Below are 23,525 nucleotides of genomic sequence, written 5' to 3'. Positions count from 1 at the left end.
GCATAGGCAGGGCCAATGGGCTGCCTAAGTAAAGAGCGATGTGGGCACAGTATTTATTTTTTTTCTTTTTTTTTTGGGACCGGAACCCTTTGTATAGAAGGAGTTTTCGTAGGAACTTCAAAAGGGGCTCATTTAGTTGGAAATCGAAAGGGCTAGTGCGCTTATTAATAGTCGAAAGTGACTGGCGGGTAACCGCCATCCCCCCCGCCAATCATTTTGCCCAAACACATCCAATCAAAATTCAGAGATAGCCATTTTATTCAGCTTAGCTGAAAGGTCCAGAAATTATGTCTTTGGGGATGGCAACCCCCCCCCCCTCACGGCTCTCAGGCCAAGGGTTATAAGTTATAGCGTGTAGGCATGTAAGGTTCTTACAGAAAGGGCGGTCGTATGAACTTCGGAGGGGCCTCATTTGATTGATAATCAGGAGTTCTAGTTCCCTTTTAAGAGTCAAAGTAATGGTAGGGAAACATCCTACTCACACACGTCGTATTTTAATGCACCTGATAGAAATTTTGAGATAGCCATTTGTTCAAAAAACAGTCCAAGGATCCTAGGCAGAGCAAGTGATGTGGGCAAATGTATTTATTATTTTTTTTTTTTTTTTAGATTAGGGTACTTCGCACAGAAGGAGTTGCCGTAGAAACTTCGAAAGTGGCTCATTATTGCAAATTGCGCTGTAGGCTGTTGTGGGCAAGCCAATGTGGGCGCAATATATTATATATTTATTTTAATTTTAGACCAGGGCACTTCGTGTAGAAGGAGTTGTTGTAAAAATTTCGAAAAGGGATCATTCGATTTGAAGCTGAACAGGCTAGTGCCCTTTTTAATGGTAAAAAATTATAGGAGGGCAGCCAGCCCCACATGTCCATCATTTCACAAACAAATCCAATACAAATTTTGAGATAGCCATTTTGTTCAGCGTAGTTGAGAGGCCCAGAACTTATATCTTTGAGGATAACATCCTCCCTCCACACATAACCCAAACAGCAAAGGTTGTAAGTTATGCCCCGATGGCATATGAGGTTTTATAGACGGTGGGGTTGTATCCAATTGAAATTGTGAAAAACCCATTTAGTTCACAAAAGTCCAAAGATCACGTAACAATGTCTTCAGGGTGAACGCAACCCCAAGGAGCCCGGGGGGGCAGGATTTGTAAGTTACGCCCCAGGACATATAAGGTTTTTATAAAACGGGTTATTGCATAAATATTGGATCGGATTTGATTGGAAGTCGGAAGTTCTAGAGCCCTTTTTAAGAGTCAAAAGCGAATGGAGGGCAACCATTTCACCTCTCGAGCCTATCGTTCCCCTATATGCATCCGATCAAAATCTTAAAAGAGCTATTTTGTTCATCATTGTTGAAAGACGCAGCAACTTTGTCTTTGGGGATGTCAACCTCCCCACAGTTCTCAGGGCAATTCATTCATTGTTTACATATATGTTATTTAGAAAAGCAAGTATTTTGAACTGACCAAGGGACGGAGATCAGCACCGCCGGTAGGGACTGTAAAGTCTAATGCCGTACTCTTTACCTTTTTTTTTACTACTAATACTACTATCACTGCTTCATTTGCTACTACTACTACTTCTATTGCAGTTACGTGTAAGGTTATGAGCATTGAGATGAAAATTTCAAGAAGTATATTAGCCACCAGGTTATCAAAAGGACAAATCAGCAAAGTCATAGCAATGGCAAATAGTATTAAGTTGAAACTTCTATGACTTGATGAGAGGGATGCTCAACTGACCAAAATGGAACCTGTTAATACTACTGCTGCTACTAGGAAAAGACCAAAGGTACTATATGTATACTGCTACTATTGCTATTACAACTATTGCTACTATGCAAGGTAAGAGTATTAAGGTGAAGCTTTTATGGAATATTTATGGGGATGTTGAACTAAATCAGAACAAACTATGAGCAAGTGTATTTTGAAAAAGGTGACAAAGCAAAATCTCAAGAACGTCTTATTATTATTAAGTTAGACCTATTGCCGTAAGTTGTGACGATTTTTGAACTAGCCAGATGGCACTACAAGTATGCTATTCATGCTACCACTACAGTTACTGTAACTCTTGACGCTAACGGTATTAAGGTGAAAAATCTAGGAAACATTGAGGAGAAGTTTCAATTAAACGAAAAAACTATATGTACACAGGTTTTCGAAAGGGCATATAAGCTATATCATTGGCAGCGCCGCTCTATAATAGCTAGAAATATCATTGAAACTTTTAAAAGAGCTAATTCGATTTAAAATTAAAAGTTTTAGTGCCCCTTTTAAAAGTAAAAAGAGATTGGAGGACAAGCAGCCCTTCTCCCCAACCCACTTATTTTCGAGAGACGTCCAGTCAAAATTTTGAGACAACCATTGTGCTGAGCATAGTAAAACTGTCCAGGAACTATGTCTCTAGGAATAATGGTTATGTCAAAACCCAACAGATTATACTATTTACCCATTATGCTTTAAAAAAAAGTGTTGCTTTGAAACTTAAAAAAAGATACTGGTGTTTGGTTGCCAATAAGGCACCTCAGTAATATTTATAAAACGACCAGGGGTATTAACTTGAAACTTTCGGGACTACTACTATAAAAATTTCTACTCTTATATTTTGAATAAATAAAAAAACTGTAAATGTATCCGGATTGTCAAAGAGTATAGATAGAATGTTTTGAAAATGATACTAAGTTTTATTTTTCAAGTCAACCTGAGGAGGTATAAAATTAAATTAATCAATACTATTTGTGTCGAGATTAAAAACTGTTTTAAAACGAACAGAAATTACTTCGTATACGAAGGGGTCTATTCCTCCTCAACGCCCTGCTCTTTACGCGAAAGTGTTTTACTGTTTAAAAAGTAGAGTAAAGAGAAACAGTCAAGCTTTAGCGTAAAGAGCGGGGCGTTGATGAGGAAGCAGCCCCTTTCATATACGAAGTAATTTCTGTTCGTTTTAAGTTTTAATGTCGCTCCTTACTTTCAGTTAAAAGAACTTGTTTTTTTTTGTTTAATTTCAGAACATTTTTGAATCAATGTATGTTTTGATTTTGGCTCTCTACAGAGGAATAATTAAAACGAAATTTGCAATTTTTTTTTTTTTTTTTTTTTTTTGGCTAAATCGCTTTCTCATAGTTTTGATCGAATGATTTTGAGAAAAAAAGAGCGGGGGAGGAAGCCTAGTTGCCCTCCGATTTTTTGGTTACTTAAAAAGGCAACTAGAACTTTTTAATTTTTTACGAATGTTTCTATTAGTAAAAGATATAAGTAACTTATAAATTAGCCTACGTAACGAACTTTTGTATTCTCATATTTTTTATTACATATATGAGGGGGTTCACCCTCTCGTTAGTACCTCGCTCTTTACATTAAAGCTTAAATTTTGTCCCAATTCATTAAGAATAACCCCTGAATCACAAAAGCCGTAGAATAGATAGTTGAAATTACTAAAAATACTTTAGCGTAAAGAGCGAGGTATTAGGAGGAGGCGAGCCTTTCATATGCGAAATAATTTCTGTTCGTTTTAAGTTTTAATGCTGCTCCTTACTTCCAGCTGAAAAAAACTTTTTCATATTTACTTTTTCATTGTTTTTTTGTTAATAATGCTAGAAAATCCTGCGCTCCCTTCATAGAAATTTTCTTCCCCCATGACAAATTCCTCGATGGAAAGTTCCCCCAAAATATCCCCCTCTTCTCAACCCCTCTCGCAACTAAAAAATCCTCCTGAAAACGTCTGTACACTTCCCAATAACCAATACTATATGTAAGCACTGGTCAAAATTTGTAACTTGTAGCCCCTTCCACGGGGACTGGGGGGAGTAAGTCGTCCATAACATACAGTTATAAGGTTACATTTATATGGTAGACATAGTTATAAGGTTTTTCGACTACGCTGAATAAAATGGTTATCTCAGAATTTTGATCCGTTGACTTTGGGAAAATGATTAGCGTGGGAGGGGCCTAGGTGCCTTCCAATTTTTTTGGTCACTTAAGAAGGGTATTAGAACTTTTCATTTCCGTTAGAATGAGCCTTCTCGCAACATTCTAGGACCACTGGGTCGATATGATCACCCCTGGAAAAAAAACAAACAAATAAACACACATCCGTGATCTTCCTTCTGGCAAAAAATACAAATTCCACATTTTTGTAGATAGGAGCTTGAAACTCCTACAATTGGGTTCTCTGATACGCTAAATCTGATGGTGTGATGTTCGTTAAGATTCTATGACTTTTAGGGGGTGTTTCCCCCTATTTTCTAAAATAAGGCAAATTTTCTCAGCCTCGTAACTTTTGATGGGTAAGACTAAATTTGATGAAATATTTTTAAAATCAGCATTAAAATGTGATTCTTTTGATGTAGCTATTGGTATCAAAATTCCATTTTTTAGAGTTTTGGTTACTATTGAGCCGGGTCGCTCCTTACTACAGTTCGTTACCACAAACTGTTTGATCAGTGGGACATATGAAAATGGCAAGGGGCGAGGAGCTGGTAAACCTCAAATCTTTTTCTACTCTTAAACAGTGCACTAGAACCCCTTAGAACTTTCTACGACAAATCCTTAAATACAAATTGGCCTTAAAAAGCAACAACATAATTCGTTTTTTACTAAAGTAGAGCTATTGCGTTATATAGCCGTACAGCACACACCGTATAGCCGTATGGCCCAGCCAGACTTCTTTTTATTCCCAAGCATCAAAAGATCACTCAATAGACATCCCATGGTATGCTAGAAGGGGTAAAAGACCCTTCAACCACGTGTCTACGAGAGGTCCACTTAAATTGAAGCCTAAAAGGGGCGAGCAAAACGTAGGAAGAGGCGCATAAGTTAAAAGGACAGGATTTTGAAAAGCAATAACTTATTTGTACCATCATTTTGAACAAATAATTTTTTACAAAAGACTTACGAGAACTTTTGGGACAGAGCACAAAACTTTATTTGAAATTACCTAAAGAAACATATCGACCGAATCCTAACCACAACATGACAAAACAGGTTACACACGGAAACACTCAGCCAAAAACCAGACGTCCAGGTTGGACGCCCAGAGGCCATCTTGCCCCAGGGACGATCAAGGGTACCTATGGTGAGGATCAAAACTTACTTTTCTTGGTACAACGAGTCAGATGATGTGGACGATTCCAAATCCAAACTTGGGGAATTTCTTCCTTCTGGACGAAAAGACGATTTTTCAACTCTTCCACGTACTGAGTGTACTCTTGTCCTTGTAGTCTTTTCACCCTTCTGTATAGTACTCATAGTCCTTTCTAATGGGGAATGTATTTTCTTTTTCGAACTATGTCTCATACGGTTAACTGTATTTTCTAAAAACTTCGTAAAGCCATCGAATGTCCGGTCCTCGTTAGCAGACGGGCTTGGAGGGTCTTGTCGGAAGCGCTTTGAGTAGTCAAGGGGTAAGAAACACATTCTAAGGCGCCAATATTTGGAAGACTGGAAATGAAAAGTTTGCGCTAATTAAGAGACCGGACATAAATCTGACCATTTCTGAGTCAGTATCACAAATATTTGAAAATTTGTTTAGAAACGCGTTTTTCTTGTTATCGTGTGCTAGCTTCCCTACTATCATGATCAGCACTGGAAGAAAAAAAAAAGAAAAAAAGAAACACCCTTAATGCATAGGCTAAAATGTGATTTTCTCAGATTTTCAAAAGGAGGGGCTGAAAAGTTCCGATGAAAGGTTTTCGATGATAATGATACCCAGTATGCATTTTTTCAACTCATTACACCGCCGTTTTTAGGATAAGGAATTCATTTTTAATGAAAAAACCTCTATATGCAGCTATGAAGTTTTTAGCAGTGACAGGCACGTAATGTTAAAAAAAGAAACGTGGCTGAAGAAACAGACAAAATAAGCTACAAAAATTATAAAACCGAGCAAAAGCGGCGTAAATTCCCTTTAGAGCTATAGCTGTCCTTGGAAATCAAAAAGAAGACCAGCACTGCACATTGGGCAAACATAACTGATACCAGCCAAGGCTGTGACTATAAATTAGTAATTAAAGATAATTTATTAAAAAGGATGCACATAATAAACATCTGTTATTTAAATAGAGGAATGATGTAAGTGTTACATCTTGTTGACTTCAAAGTCACAGGCAACAAATGTTTCTAATATCTACGACTTAAGTCGTAAAGTGAAATTCTTCAGTTCATCAATTTCGATCAATTTAGACAATTAAAAAAGATTTCGATCTGCATGATTAAAAACAAAAAGATAGGCTCTAGGGCCTGCGCCGTTCCACTCCAACTACATGGTATAAATTTATTAAAATGTTATAAGGACTTTATAAAAAATGCATGAAAGAGAGGGGAGAGGAGAGTTTCATTTGATCCCGAATTTTCGTTTTGAGTGTCTTTTTAAAGAACAAAAATGGATCAGAAGGCAGCATATCGTTCATTTAACGCTCTGTGTGCCTATATAAAACTGTATGTTTATTTAAAAACCATTTTCTTTGAAAGTTTTCAGTCCTCTGAAATAATGCAGGTCGAAATAAGGATAGAACGTGTTTTTTCAAAGCAGACTTTCTCTGTTACATCCAATGGGGAATGTTTTATTAGTATGTTGCTTATTAGTTTTTAGGAAATGGAGCTACAATTTTTAGCCGTAATATTATTTATAAAAAAAAATTTACAGAAACGTGTTTAGTCCACCTTATTTGATAGAAATTAAAAAAACTTGGCGGCCTGAAATGGACATTATAAGTACAAGATGGTAAAACCCCATAAAGGGTAGGAGGAAGAAGCATCAGGCTCACTGCTCTTCTTCCAAAGTGTCAATAGGGCCTGATTTTCCAGTCTCGAAAATCACTGAATTCATATACGAGGTTCTTCTAGGTAGATTTATGCTGTTCATCAAATAGAGTTAGAAACGAAATAAAATAGTCTTATTTTCATTTGCTGATTGACTTGCCATTTTCGAACTGGGGTTTTAACAATTTTGTCAATGCTTTTCCTCTTTACTAAAACTTTTATCGAGATATACCAAGATATACATTTATTAAGAAAAGAAAACAAACATTATTCGCCATTCGCCTGCCAAGAAAGGCAATAAGCTTGTAAGGGCAAGCGAGGTTATCACCCTCAGCTAATTAAAACCACATTCAAATCACGCTTTAAAATATTTAAAATCACGAATTAATAATATCACGAATTTAAAATATTCCGAAACTTTTTGAATTTTATAAAATTATCATTTGAACGATCCTTTAAATAATTCACATAAAGTTGGTTTTTCTGCTTTATTGAAACTAGAGTAACGACGGGACGACGGGAAACTAGAGTCCCGTCGTAAGGGACATGTTTCATTCATTACATTAGTCACTATCTCACTTTAAGGTTTCTCTTCTTTAAAGTTTCTAAAACTTCAGAGTTACAAAACATTTCCTATATCTAACAAAGGTTAATATATGAAAAGCATGAAAAATAACTACACCTTTCAGCATCAAAGCTTATCCTAGTCAAGAAGGTCTTCTTTCTTCATTTCAAGCGAGAAACACTGATATTTTACATTTTCCACAAATCTTTGTACAAGTCTTGTTTCGTCCCAATGACGCAAAAAAATGGCGTTGGGTCATTCAAGGACTTTACATCTGAATGACTAGAGCCATTCAGGCTCCCCCAACTCCAAATTCATAACTACTGCATAGTGCATATTTTTTCACTATGATCATTAGGGGATAATTGAAAGTCATTAGGGGATAAGTGAGTGTTTCACAACAGTTTTAGGCTCATAAAGGGATGTTGCAGAAAGTTTAAAGCGGCTTACCAAGTCTCACATCATTTTATAGTTTATCAGTTACCTACTAGTTTTGTCTAATAGTACTAAGCCAATTTAAAAACTCCAAAACCAAGCATTTCATATTTTAGATTTTTTTTCACGCCCTTGATTTAATAGAAATTTATCTCAAACTAAAATTGCACAAACTTCTTTAGTCTGTCTAATTACAAAAAAAAAAAAAAAAAAAAAAAAAAAAAAAAAAAAAAAAAAAAAAAAAAAAAAAAAAAAAAAAAAAAATACAAGTCAAAATTTACAACTACTATTCCCGATAACACATAACAAAAAGTTAAAACCAAAAACAAAAATTGACAAGAAAATCTTACGAGTGCACATTAGCAATTATTTTTTTCAGATTACTGTGAGTCCACAAGAGACTCCATTTTTAGAATTTATATAAAGAAGATCGACGAAGTAACTACATATGCAAGATTACGCCATTTCAATAGAAAGTAGATGATGAGGCGTAAACAGTAGGCTATTAAGTTTTGTGGTTTATGATTTTTTTTTCCAAGAAAAAAAAAACAACATAAAATCCTTATTGTTTTAGTTAAATTGAAGAAATGATTAGTTTTTTGGGTTTAGCTCCTCTTTTGCCGGCTTTTTGCGCTCCACATTGTTTAATCATAAGGCAGTAAATTAATTCCTCTGTTGTGGTTTCAATAGATTTAAGCTACGTTACATCTAAAAGGAAATGAGATTAATTTAAGTCAACATTAAGGTAAAATGTAATGTGATGATAGACTTTCATTTGAGTTGGATTACAGCACGCTCGATAAAAACTAATGTGGTTAATTTAAAAACACTGTGAAGAGACATAATATTCAAAAACAAAAAATGAATACGGAAACGAATACTTTACGACAGCCGTGACACAAATAAAGAAAAAAACAAACAAGAGCTAAGAGCTCATATGGCACTTGTGACGAGGCCAGAAGAGCTAGGAGCCAAAAGCTCATATGGTATGAGCTCTAACGAAATTCTAAGAATCAATAGACTAATTTAAAAGGAGAATCAGAGGCTTAATGCCGGTCGGGATTTAAAATAGGAGCTCTGAGTCACGATGTCCTTCTAAATATCAAAATTCATTAAGATCCAATCACCCACTCGTAAGTTATAAATACCTCATTTTTTTCAAATTTTTCCTCTCCCTTTAGCCCCCAAGATGGTCAAATCTGGGAAAACGACTTTATCAAGTCAATTAGTGCAGCTCCCTGACACGCCTACCAATTTTCATCGTCCTAGCACGTCCAGAAGCACCAAACCCGCCAAAGCACTGAACCCATCTCCCTCAACTCCCCCATAGAGAGTGAATCCAGTACGGTTACGTGAATCACGTATCTATGACATTTGCTTATTCTATCCACCAAGCTTCATCCCGATTCCTCCACTCTAAGCGTTTTCCATGATTTCCGATGTCTCAACAACTCCCCCCAATGTCAAGAGATCTGGTCGGGATTTGAAATAAGAGCTTCGAGAAATGAATTCCTACTAAATATCGAATTTCATTGAGATATAGTCACCCGTTCTTAAGTTAAAAATACCTCAATTTTTCTAATTTTTCCAAATTAAAATCCCCCAGCCCCTCGATAGAGAACGGATCCGTTCCAATTATGTCAATTACGTATCTAGAACTTGTGCTTATTTTTCCCATCAAGTTTCATCCCGATCTCTACACTCTAAGCGTTTTCCAAGATTTCTGTTTCCCTCCTCCAACCCCCTATGTCCCGGATCCAATCCGAGTCCAAACTCGAGCATCTGAGACGTAAGATCCTTCTATATATCAAGTTTCATTAAGAACCGATCACCTATTCGTAAGATAAGAATACCCCAATTTTCACGTTTTCCAAGAGTTCCGGTTTCCCCCTCCAACTCCCCCCAATGTCACAGGATCTGCTCGGAATTTAAAATAAGAGCTTTAAAGCACAAGATCCTTCTAAATATGAAATTTCATTAAGATCTGATCACCCGTTCGTAAGTTACAAATACCTCATTTTTCCGAATTACCCCCCCCCCCAACTCCACCAAAGAGAGCGGATCCGGTCCGGTTATGTCAGTCACGTATCTGAGACTTGTTTTTATTTTTCCCATCCAGTTTCATCCTGATCTCTCCGATTTAAGTATTTTCTAAGATTTCCGGTCCCCCCAACTGCCCCCTCCCAATGACGCTGGATCCGGTTGAGATTTAAAATAAGAGATCTGAGTTACGAGGTCCTTCTAAATATGAGGTTTCATGAAGATCCGATCACTCTTTCGTAAGTTAAAAATACGTCATTTTTTCTAATTTTTCGGAATTACCCCCCCCCCCAATTCCCCAAAATATAGCGGATCCATTTCCAATTATGTCAATTACGTATCTAAGGCTTCTGCTTATTTTTCCCACCAAGTTTCATCCCGATCCCTCCACTCTAAGCGTTTTCCATGATTTTAGGTTCCCCCCAAACTCCCCCCAATGTCACCAGATCCAGTCGAAATTTAAAATAAGAGCTTTGAGATACGATATACGTCTAAATATCAAATGTCATTGAGATCCGATCACCCGTTCGCAAGTTAAAAATACCTCATTTTTTGTCATTTTTCAGAATTAGCCCTCTCCCCCAACTACCCCAAAGAGAGTGGATCCGTTCCGGTTATGTCAATCATATATCTAAGACTTGTTCTTATTTTTCCCACCAAGTTTCATCCCAATCCCTCCACTCTAAGTGTTTTACAAGATTTTAGGTTTCCCCCTCCCAACTCCCCCCAACGTCACCAGATCCGGTCGAAATTTAAAATAAGCTCTGAGACACGAAATCCTTCGAAACATCAAATTTCATTAAGATCTGATCAATCGTTCGTAAGTTAAAAATACTTCATTTTCTCTATTTTTTCCGAATTAACCGGTCCCCCACTCCTCCCCAGATGGTCAAATCGGGAAAACGACTATTTATAATTTAATCTGGTCCGGTCCCTGATACGCCTGTCAAATTTCGTCCTCCTAGCTTACCTGGAAGTGCCTAAAGTAGCAAAACCGGGACCGACAGACTGACAGAATTTGCGATTGCTATATGTCACTTGGTTAATACCAAGTGCCATAAAAAAGGTGATTATTTCAAGTCTATTTTCAAGGTCCTTCCTTATCTTTCCAGTAAGCTATTTTATATTTACTTTATGAGTTAAAATAGAAATACACATAGTTTTACATTTAATTTAACAATTTGATAATATCATTTTAAGAGAAATGCGGAAACATTTCTCATCTCGCCAACTTGTTGTGCTTGGCCATTGGAGGTGGGGTTAAAATAATCAACGATCTTTTCAATTATTCTGCACAACTGGTTGCCTAAATTTTTGATTTTATCCCCATTCTAACATCCAAGCCTTGTATAATCAACGTATGTTTTCATGACATACTAGGAAGAAGAAATTGATGGAAGAACTGAAATTAAGCTCCACATCTTGTAGTAATTATAGATATTGTATTTATGCATAGAATATTTTGATTCTGGGCGACATAAATCAAAATTCAAAGAAATTCATACCTCAGTCAAGGCATAATCTGGACTTCCACCAGTACATATATAATGATCCATATGATTCCAGTTGAAGTGCTGCAGCTTTTCAGTGTAGAAATCCGTCCTCAAACACTGATAATATTTTATATAAGGAGTTCTGAGGTTATAAATGTAACTAAACTTACGACCATCATAAGGATGCCTAGGTTTATAGCCCGTTACAGTAATTGCTGATCCCAGGAGGGTTATTTTATGAAATATCCGACCAATTGATAAAAGTGATTCTTTGGTAGGTGGATCAACATGTGATAAACTACGTATAAAACTGCTACTGGGATTGACGACTTTTTTAATTGAGTCAGCACTCTTTTCTCTCACAGATATATGGCGAGCAGAACTTTTAGATAAAGCAGGCAGAACTATCAACTGAAATCCCTGAAAGAGGTAAATAAAAATCAGAGGCAATATTTATATGTCAAATTTACTATCTCATTCTCCATTAACGAAAGAAAGAAGGAGAATGAAAGAGAGAGGGAAAGCCAAAGAGAGAGAGAGAGAGGGAGAGAGAAGGGAAATTTAGAGCTTGCCATCGCCTCCCCAAACCTACCTAGCCTATATCCCTAGATGTGCTAGTCCAGATTTCATCTGAGCTAGCAACACAAACCCAAAAAGCTCCTACTTTCTCCAGTTCATCTAGATTTCCAATAATTTTAATGTAATTTGCATGCCTTTGTATTTGAAGAATTTGTTTCTCCCGTCAAAGTAAAATTTTGCATAGGTGCTTAGCATGAGAGAGTGATTTATTTCCTCGTGCACTAGTCAAAACACGAAAAAGTATACGAAAACATCATGCATTTTTTTGTTCATATAGTGGTGCTAAACAACATTTTTTCAATGTGCAAAACAACTTTTTTTTTTTTTTTTTTTTTAATTTTTTAGTAAAAAAAGGACAAATAAGTTTATCTTAGGCTGAAGAAAGGGAACTTTTTAGTTTGTGTACATACAACTCTTTCTTGGGAATTAAAAATTAAATTTATGTAAGCACTTACGATTACTAGTAAGATAAAAATTAATTAGAAATAATAAGCACGGCAACACTGAGTTAAAAAAAAAAATGACCAATATCTCTTCGTTACTATTGCTGCAAGTTAACAATTGAAACTAATCATGTTTTAAAGGTTTTTTTTTTATCAATGCTATCTATTTGACACGAATAGCCCTTCTCTGCAAGAAAAAAAAAACAAGGGACAATTAAACTAAAAGCTAAGATAGGAACCTGAGCTAGCCGTTGAGAGATGAATTCTCTGTAGACCTGCGATGTTTCAAGAGGACGCCTCGATCCTTTTCTATTATAATCATCAACATTTACATCATCTGGAGAGATAGTATAATCTGAAACGACATAATCTTTTTGTAGACTAGCAGAGTCAGGAAAATAATCGGTTGTAATTGGAAGACAAGCCGGAGTCGTCAACGATTTCCAGTCCACGCCTGAAAATAGCAAAAAAGGACAAAATAATATGATGATAATAAGAAGTAAGTCATAAATAAACAATACACATTATATACATTAATAAATAATGCACAATATAATACACAATGAATAATACACAATAATAACTAATAAATACACATTCAGGAAAACGAGTCGCTGTTTTTTTTTATGAGAGAAAAAGAGATAAAACGTAACATAAATTTTTGAATTTCTTACTCTTATAATTTTCAATTTCAATAACTCCTAGCCAGCCAATTACTGTGAAACATCAGCCTCTAGAGAAAATCAGGATGTTTCTCATAATCACTAAAGATATGCGTTATTTTTTTTATTTTCCATTGGATGCCTGATAGAACGTACGATTTTCCATCGAACAGACAAAAAACAGTCCGATAGACACAGCATTGTACCTCAGCTTATATAAAGGAACATATGCCTTCAAGTGTTAATCTTTTTCCCTTGGCTGTTCTGCACAAAATAGGTTTTCGTAGAAACCTGGAAGAGTGCTCATCAAAAACTGTCTGTTTTTTCCTATAGACTCGAATGACGATTTATTTTTATTTTTGTCTTCTTTACTTTAATTTCAAGATAAATAAATCAATTTTCAAAATATATTTCACTTTTAGCAATGGGCAAATGCTATTATAGGATTTTGGAAGTTTGAGGTAGTAGTGGCTCTACTCTTACATCTGGGGACTTCTATTCACTTGAATTTCAACTTGATTATTCCATTTAATTTTGTTTATTTTAATTTTGATTAAAATTTACAGTGTTATACTAACTTCTGTTCATTTGAAGTTTCACTTGATTAGTCATATTAATTTCCTTGGTTTTAGGTTCACCTTAATTCATTTTAATTTCTTGCGGTAGGCGTGTTGTTTGCTTCAAGTACGGCTAATTATATGACTTTATTCCTGCTCATTTTAGGTTTAAATATGACTCTTAATTTTCATTGGAAAACAAATTTTCAAGTTTTTAAAATTTGCTTTTTAGTTTAACTGGAAAAAACAACCAAAAATAGATTGCAGATTGCAGATAAAAATGATTTGCCTACTTCCACGACAAGAAATCTAAGTCTTCTCAAGTTTTGAGCTCTTTCATGACTTTTTTTCGATAGGCTTTTTCGGGCACCTTTCAGGATTGGGAAAGACTAAAAAATTTTAGTACCCAAAAAGATGATCTGAACAAGCCAGAATGAAGGAGCATCATCGGCCGTTATATTGAGCTCAGATATTTCCAATCTGAGATACATTCTGCAAACGGCCTTGAACATTGTTGTAGTAGTCATTGCAACTAGGGCTGCAATAAATATCCAAGGAAGATAACTTAGAAGCACGATTCTCCCTCCAACCTAAGAGCAATTATGAAACTAACAACATAAAGGATTCATAAATGTGTAAATAGATAAGCTGAAAAGGTTAGGTAGAAGTGGTTTTTAACAAAATAAATGCTAAAAAAACTGCTGCTGAAGATACACAATTCCATTTTAAAAGTAACCTTACCAGTGGTCAAAGCAGGGCTGAATGGTTCATCCGCAACCTTTGTACTGCGTAATTGCACTCTGTAATCAGCTAGTTTCTTGTATGATTCTGAATCCAATGCAACTTTGAAACCTAAGTCAAGGGTAGTCCCATCTGGTTGCTATAAAAAAAAAGAGAATCTTTTCTATACTTTTTTCATTTCTATAGAAAATTTTCGAGGAAACTTACAGAGAAACACAAACTTAAAAAAGATTAATCTAAAGAAATATTTAAATAATTGCTAATCAATATATTAGCTGATTTTCATACTTTCAAAAGATCACTTAAGAATTTCAGTAATAATGTTGAAAAGTGTACCTATGGTTAAATATAAATATTGTTCATAGAATCTTCAATTTGGATCATTTTCCATTCTGAACAACCTCATATAATTGTTTATAAGCTAATTTATGCGGAAACTCTTACTCGAAGATAGTCAGTATCGAATCTATGCTGCTATAGAGTTATGATAAAGATAATTATCTATATTTTAAGGAATTTATGAAAAATTGTAATTACTTAGAATAAACAAAACAAAACGTAGCAGTTAAATACTTTATCAATGCAACAGATTTCCATTTTGAGAGGGTTCTAAAAATTACTAGAACCATTTTGAATATGATCTCTCTCTCTCTCTCTCTCGCTCTTGCTCTTTTTCTGTATCTGTTTCTCTGTCAGACAGAAAGGTAAGAGTAAAAAGATAAATTCGCAAACAAAAGCTTAAAATGAAGAAAAAACGAACGACCTAAAATCTTGATAATACCCATAATAATAATAATCTATCTATATATATAAAAATAAGTTGTCTGTCTGTGGATGTGTGGATGGATGTGTGGATGGATGTGTCAGGTGACGTCACCTGAAAAAACTGGATTAGGTGACGTCAAAACTGAAAAAACTAAAAAAAGGCAAAAACTACAAAAAAAACTAAAAACTAATAAAAAAAATAAAAAAGCTAAAAAACTAAAAAAACTATAAAGGTAAAAACCAATAAAAAACTAAAAAAAAAACTGAAAAAACTAAAAAAAGGCAAAAACTACAAAAAAAAAACTAAAAACTAATAAAAAAAGTAAAAAAGCTAAAAAACTAAAAAAACTAAAAAAACTAAAAAAAGGTAAAAAACTAAAAAAAATAAAAAATAAAAAAAAACTAAAAAAAAGGAAAAAACTGAAAAATAAGCTAAAATAAAGGTAAAAACCAATAAAAAACTAAAAAAAAAAAGGAAAAAACTAATAAATGACGACACTCAAAGAGAAAGCGACCAGGACAAAAAACTAAAAAAAAAGGCAAAAACTACAAAAAAACTAAAAACTAATAAAAAAAATAAAAAAGCTAAAAAACTAAAAAAACTAAAAAAAGGTAAAAAACTAAAAAAACTAAAAACTAAAAAAAAACTAAAAAAGGTAAAAACTAAAAGAACTAAAAAAGAAAAAAATAAATGACGACACTCAAAGAGAAAGCGACCAGGACAAAAGGAATGTTCGATTAGCAATCAACAAAGCACCGGGACACAGGGAGTATAAATGACGACCAGGACATAAGTAAAAGTAATAAGTAATAAGTAAACCAGGACACAAGTAAAAAAAAAAATTTAACAAAACTAAAAAGAAGGTAAAAACTACAAAAAAACTAAAAAGAAAAAAAAACTAAAAACTAATAAAAAAACTAAAAAATCTAAAAATCTAAATAAACTAAAAAAGAAAAAAAAAGGAAAAAAATAAAGGAGAAAAACAAAACTAAAAAACGAATGTATATACAGACCGGTACACCGGGATACAAATGACGACCGGGACACAGGGAATATAAATAACGACCGGGACACAGGGACACAACTACAACGGGGACACCGGGGGAAACAGGGGGATATAAATGACGACCGGGACAAAAAAACTAAAAAGAAATAAAAACTAAAAACTAATAAAAAAAACTAAAAAATCTAAAAATCTAAATAAGCTAAAAAAGAAAAAAAAAGGAAAAAAATAAAGGAGAAAAACAAAACTAAAAAACGAATGTATATACAGACCGGGACACCGGGATACAAATGATGACCGGGACCCGGGACACAGGGAATATAAATGACGACCGGGACACAGGGACACAACTACAACGGGGACACCGGGGGAAACAGGGGGATAACCTGACAATCTATTTATATGCAAAGACAATGGGACAGCAAAGAATGTTGTATATTCGCAAGTTTTACGTAGTTAAAACCATATATATATATATATATCTATATTCACAGGTGGGACATAGGGACACAACTACAATGGCGCGTAACTATTATGGCGCGTAACGACTTACGCGCGCGGGGGGGCTTGGGGGGGCGCGAAGCGCCCCCACCAACTAGGTGTTGGGGTGGCGCGAAGCGCCACCCCAACAGCTAGTAAATAAATAAAATAAGATACTCTTGGATATATGTGAATCCATCTCCTTCTTCCTGATGTATGTTTAACAGGAACTCGAGACGGATCAAATGGGTTTATCAATGCTCTACCAGGTCGGGATTTCGGTCTATAAGCAAGTTGCCTTTCTAAAGGTGAGCCTTCAGATCCTATAACTGTTCTAGAACCAGGGGTATCATCAGAGTCATAGTTTTTCCCAAATTCTTTCCTCGGTTGAAACAGTGTCGGTGCGTGGGAAGTTGAAAGATAGTCAACCAAACCTAAAATGTTCATTTCATGAGTTGCTTGCGTTCCAAATTGTTTAAATGTTAGAAAAAGAAGCAAGAAAATAAACTGAGTGTCGTTAAAACTTATATATTAAGTATTATTAGTATATATTAAATAAGTAGATATAACCTAGGTAAATAAACCTTAGACAGCCGCTATTATGCCTTTTGTATTTACTGGTGTCTTCATACATGAAGAGTGTTTAGTTTCGTGTGCTTAGGATGGACAAAAAAAAGAAGGAAAATAATAGTTCGATCGGTCATTTTGGGAAATCATTATAGCAGATTTTATGAATGAATAAAATCAATTTTAATGAATGTCCTCTGACAAATGGCATCTAAAGCAAAAATAAAGAGCATCGAAAGCCGAATTAGTCAGTGACGACATAATGAAATTGTCATAAAATCTTTTAGATATACACAAAGAGATGACAGTTCAACATAAAATCGAATGTGCAAAGACGAAAAAGAAGAAAAAAATAATTCAGACCCTAAAAGAAAAAAAGTTAAATTTTTTCTCTGTCCGAGAATTATGCACCGACAATTTAGTTCATAATCAAGGGAACATGTCAAGCAATTTTGAGTACACGATGTTAAGTATGGTTTCGATTCACAAAACAAGAATAAATCATTCAATACAAAAATAGGAAATATGTATTCAAATCTTAATCTTCACATCAAGATTCAACAATCAAGCAACAGTACTACTGTTGTTGTAAAACACATATTTCTGATCGTAAACCTTACAGACTGCTTAGAAACGGTTAAAAATGTATTCAAACCCAAAGGCTAAATGCTGGATGTCTGGCATTCTTCATGGCAACGACGTGCTTTTTGTCTCATATACTGATGATATCTTCAGCGTAGGTAAAAGAACTGAGCGTATTTCCAAAATTTTGCTGTCCTATCAATTGAATCCAAAACTTCAGCCTTGAACATAATTTAGAAAAAAATTACAAGTTGTTTTTCATAATTGCCAAGACATTTCCTCTTTGCAAGCTATATTTCGTCGTATCTCTAGGACTAAGACAGCTGACCGTGTTTTCATATCTATGCCTCATCGGCAACTCTTCTGATCACTCACATCTCTTGCCAAATACCAAATACCTTTAATTCTTCTGCTGTGTCCAAGAAACTTCATTTCAGCTGTTTTCACCTCACCCGTTTTTACGATGATGTCTTGCTACCTAACATCCTTTATTTTGAGCACTTCTGGCACTAAAATTAATAAACAAAACCCGTTCCACCTTTTTCCATCTCACAAAATATATTACTCACTTAAATCTGTGGACATCTAACACAAGATTAATAAATATATATAGCATAGCAGACTCAGAAATCACAGACTATAACTTCGTGAAAAAAAGAAACAAACAGCAGGCCACCAGTTATTTTTTTAATTATTATGCAGGTGTCGCCTTAATACCTTTTTTCTCGCATTAGGGTCCACGTAAACGTTGCTGTTGTTTCCTTAATGCAAATTCTGTTTGTGTTTTCTATCATATTTATTGCTCCTTCCTTTTTGTGAATGTCATCTGAAAGCCTTGCAATTTTTCGCAGCCATACCTGCACAGAGAGGGGGGGGGAGTAGAGAACATTATTAGAGGAAACCCCCTCTCCTCCCCTAAAAAAAAAACAATTTATAAAAGTGCCCTTCAAAATGTGCCTTTAGCGTTTTTAAGGAATAATCAACTGATCCCCTCTCCCAAACCATGGGTTAAATCTTTGAGTACCCTATATTATTAACCATGGAGCCCTGAAGCACAAAAAAAGCCAAGTTGGTTGTTTTTCTATTTGAGATATTACAACCAATCTTCAGAGACAAGAAGATATCAATTTATAAAAATTAGATTACTTCTCCCAAACTACCCATGTATGAAATCAAGGGATTAACACCAAAATCCACACTTAATAGAATCTTGTTTTGATCCTTGTTTTCTTTGGTCTCTTTTGAAATTCGTGCTGGCTAAAGACGTTTGAGAGCGGCGTCCTGTGGTGGCGTAGTGGGTTTGACCTTAGCTTGGTAATACGGGACCCAGAGATCGAACCATGCTGCAGGAATGCACTGCAGGGCCGACGCAGGGACCTTAGTAGTCAAGAAGCGTCGTTAATCCGATACAATACAATACGATTCAGAGCGGTGCAGGATTTAAAGCTTTGGCACTTCTAGGCCGAAGCGTTTTTGCCACTCAATTTTTCCGAGAGTTTTGGGGATACCCAAAAATTCAGGAATAGTGGAAGTACTGAACAGAACGCAACCGATGAACCAAAAGCAATAAAAGAGAGAGGTGATAACTAAATCTCAGCTGCCATTCTAAGGAGACATCTGACAATTTATAAGCGGCCAAGGAATTCTTGTGTTGTTTTAGAATCACTTTTTGTGTTCTTTTAGAATCACTTTTCTGTGAATCGGCAGCGCGACGGGGGTGTGTACCTGGCACTTCAACGATAAATCGTATCAGTCCAGTTTTTGTTAAGAAAAAATTCACTCAGTGATAATTTATTGCAAACGACGGCATTGTGCACCCCCTAAGCCCGGGCCTAGTGGGCCTACGGGTAAATTCTTGCCGGCTTGAGAACCTTATAAATTAGTCTGATGTTTTCTGCAGAGCCAACTACTTGGCAAAGGACCCATCAACCCCAGCAAACGAATTTGACTTGGGCAAACCTAAATGCTAGTAATCTACACTTGGAAGCTAAAAGAGAGAGAGAAAAAAAAACAATAAATGTAAACTAACCAACGGGTCGAGTAGGAATTGACTTTTTTTGTTCTGGGTTGACTTCTGGTGGCACACTTGTATTTCTTGATTCTTTTCTAGTCACTGGCTTGAAGTTCTGCCTGGAATAAAAATTACTTGTAGAAAGTATAAGTAAAGTCAAGGAAAGAAACGCCTTGGAGTGCAACAGCAATAAGTCAAATCTTAAACATATAGCAGAGAACATAAGAAAGCGACTAAAATTAATATAAATGTGAAGTTATTCAAGATAAATTAAATGTATCCTAAAAGTATTTATACCTGAATACAGAAAGAGAGAATTCGCAGCTAGCTAAGAACAGAAAAAAAAAAATATATATATATATATATATTTATATATATATATATATATATATATATATATATATATATATATATATAAATATATATATATATATATATATACTAGCTGTTGGGGTGGCGCGAAGCGCCACCCCAACACCTAGTTGGTGGGGCGCTTCGCGCCCCCCCCAAGCCCCCCCGCGCGCGTAAGTCGTTACGGGCCATATTAATTACGCGCCATTGTAGTTGTGTCCCTGTGTCCCACATGTGAATATAGATAGATTTATATATGTGTTTCAAACTACGTAAAACTTGCGAATATACAACATTCTTGGCTTTTCCATTGTCTGTGCATATACAAAGCCTTTATGTACTAATAATGACGTCATATGCAAACGCTCTTTTTACAAACAAACAAACATGCATACACACAACTCGTTTTTATATAGATAGATAGATACAATACAAATTAACTGCGTAAAACTTGCGAATATACAACATTCTTCGCTGTCCAATTGTCGCTGCATATAAATAGATTGTCAGGTTTACCGACCCTCGAACATGCAACATACAATTGTCCATGGGAAAAACAATCAGTATTAAGATCTATACCACATTTTTCTAATGATTGACCTTGAGCTTTGTTAATGGTGATTGCAAATGCTAATCGAATTGGGAATTGCAATCTTTTAAATTGAAAAGGCAGATCCGTTGGAATCATGGGAATGCGAGGAATAAGAACAGCCTCACCCTCAAAAGGCCCTGTCAAGATTGTGGCCTCTATTAGGTTTTCCATTGTTTTTTTTACGGCAAGTCGCGTGCCATTGCAAAGCTTTGGGGGGTTGATATTTCTTAAAAGTATTATTGGTACGCCTATTTTTAGTTGTAGCACGTGTGGTGGAAACCCTGAAAGATCCATGGAATTTAAAAATTCAGATGGATAATTAACCACTTCATTTGGTTCCAAAACTGTGTCGACTGACTTGTAAAGGACTGCCTGGTCTCGAATCTTGGTCAAAACAATAGTGTTGATTTCGTGGACGTCTATATTTTTGGGTGCAAGAATCGCTCTTTCACTTAGCCATTTATTATTTTTATAATTGTTTAGAATATTCGAAAATACTTTTTCAATCAATTCATTTTTGGACGTCACTAAATTACAGAAATCAGCAGGTAGTTGTATACGTCCCGAAATTGAGTCTACTGGGAGCTTTCCGTTTCCAATTGCCAGCAATTGATCTGAAAATGTTTGACCAGAGTCATCGTTTTGCAATCGGACACGCATATTTGTAGTTAATTTTAATGTTTTTACGTGTGCCCATAAATTACAATTTTTCAGGCAAGCATTCATTTCGTCTGCAGGAGTTGATCTAGGTATTATAGGTAATGTTTGCCTGAAATCTCCCGCAAGCAATATTAATGTGCTGCCAAAGGGTTTCGACTTCCCTCGCAAATCTTTCAAGCATTGGTCCAGAGCCTCGAGCGATTTTGTGTGTGCCATTGTGCACTCATCCCAAATAATAAGTTTGCATTGCTGCAATACTTTACCCATCCAAGATGATTTGGAAATATTGCACGTGGGAGTTTCTGTAGAATGCAAATTCAGAGGCAATTTCAAAGCGGAATGAGCAGTTCTTCCACCAGGCAGCAATGTTGCGGCTATTCCGGACGACGCAATTGCAAACGCTATATCATTTTTTGATCGAACTGATGCCAGAATCAGTTTTATCACAAACGTTTTACCAGTACCTCCTGGCGCATCCAAAAAGAAAATTTCTCCAACGTTGTTACCGACACAATGCATTATCGTATCATAAATGTCTTTTTGTTCCGACGTCAACTTGGAAATGTTATTTTGTACATACGACAATAGATCACTCGTACTGTAACTTTGTTCACGATCCAATTCTACACATGTCGAAACAGCAGCGATACGGTTAGGTGAAGGCATTCCCAAATCCTGAAGAGGTTTGTTTGCCATACGTACGCACAAATCTTCTATAATAACTAAAGTGTAGTTATAAATTTCTGATGTAAAATCAAAAGTCATATCTGACGTCTCTAACTGTTTTCGATGGAGTATATCTTCGGACATTTTTGACTTATATTTTCCCCATAACTCTGTAGGAGCTGATGGAGAGCAAGTTGTTAAAATGATGCCAAACAATGCACGAATTTGACTTGGAGTTGATGTTTCGCACGCGTCATTGATGCAGTAATCCCAGTGTTGGTCATTCTCCAATAAATTCAGAGCTTGGCATGCGCTACGGTAAGTGTCATGTATAGTACCGTTTACAGTTCTCAAATACTCAAAGGATGTCGGACCGGGTACATTCACCAAAAGCAGGCGTAGAAAGAAGCATTCATGTTGATTGGGGTGAACGGTGTAGTCTTCCTATCGTGGTATCTTTGAAGATGGTAGGTTGGCCGTCGACTGACTTACCCTGTTTTCGACGTTCAAATACTTTATTTTTAGTATTCCACGTGTAATACGAAGGCACTTCAGTATACAGCAGTTTTTTGCAAAAGAATCATTTTTGCAAAGCGAAAAGAAACCAGTTAACTTTGTGTCCGGTGGATTCAGGGCTCTTTGTTGCACGTTGGTTTCCGAGAAATAAACACGTTGACCATTCTGTAAATGTACCGCTAAGTGAACAACAGCTGGACTACGTTCATGTATCGGAAATGAAAGAATTCGCCAAACAGCTTCATTACTGCTTATGTATCTTCCAGCCTTATATTGTACGATTTCGTCGATATCTTTGATTTCGGGCTGCAAGCCAAAAACTGCCATGTCACTGCCTTTGTTGACGTATTTACATATGTATTTGATTGCCTTTACGGAGTTACAGTATTCAACGTTTATGTGTGCATTAAATGTTTTTGATAATAACGGGGAATATGGAACAACCCACTGGCTATCTACTTCGATGGTGGTACCGTTACGCTTCTTTATTATTGCTGTTTTACTGCCATCTTCAGTAGATCTTTTTCTATATTGTGGGTAACCATCATTGCCAGTAATTGTGTTGGATACTAAAAGTCGAGGATATTGCTTTGTGCACCTTCCTTTGCCCATGCATGGTGAATTTTCGTTCAGTGCACCGCAAGGTCCATGTATCATATTTTTTACAATAATATCATGTAACCCCTTATCGACATTTTCATAAGGTATTTCAGCGGAAATCACATCATCAATTTCGTTCGAAGTAATTTTTTTATGTAGGCAGATTAGTATATGTGCGTGTAGCTAACCTCGTTTTTGCCATTCCACTGAGTACATCCAGCATCGCACTGACCCAAACACTTCAAAATTTACTATGTAGTTTATCAGTGATTTCAACTTTTGCCGGAAGACACGGGCCGTAATGTCATGTCTATGAACCGCCGATTGTCCTTGAAGTAAAAGCAGCAGTATCTCGTCCCAAGATTGATTACATGTAAATGTGATAAATAAATCTGGACGACCATAGAGACGAACATACACAATAGCATCTTGAGTATATTCATGCATATG

General features: G+C 35.7%; 1 protein-coding gene across 3 annotated transcripts in view; it reads right to left on the bottom strand.

Annotated features, from left to right (window-relative positions):
- LOC136039854 (GATOR complex protein Iml1-like) overlaps positions 1-23,525 on the bottom strand; it is a 104,730-nt gene that overhangs the window by 31,768 nt on the left and 49,437 nt on the right. For all 3 annotated transcript variants that reach the window (XM_065723788.1, XM_065723790.1, XM_065723789.1), the window contains 6 exons: positions 19,709-19,809; positions 16,708-16,964; positions 14,282-14,420; positions 12,561-12,775; positions 11,312-11,719; positions 5,100-5,446 (listed from right to left, as the gene is read on the bottom strand). In XM_065723788.1, the coding sequence (XP_065579860.1) occupies positions 5,100-5,446; positions 11,312-11,719; positions 12,561-12,775; positions 14,282-14,420; positions 16,708-16,964; positions 19,709-19,809 (1,467 nt within the window). The remainder of the gene's footprint in view (positions 1-5,099; positions 5,447-11,311; positions 11,720-12,560; positions 12,776-14,281; positions 14,421-16,707; positions 16,965-19,708; positions 19,810-23,525) is intronic.

This window comes from Artemia franciscana, chromosome 20 (assembly GCF_032884065.1).
Source record: "Artemia franciscana chromosome 20, ASM3288406v1, whole genome shotgun sequence".
NCBI lineage: Eukaryota > Metazoa > Arthropoda > Branchiopoda > Anostraca > Artemiidae > Artemia > Artemia franciscana.
The sequence above is the reverse complement of the archived record's forward strand: the minus strand, read 5'-3'. Positions and strand labels throughout refer to the sequence as shown.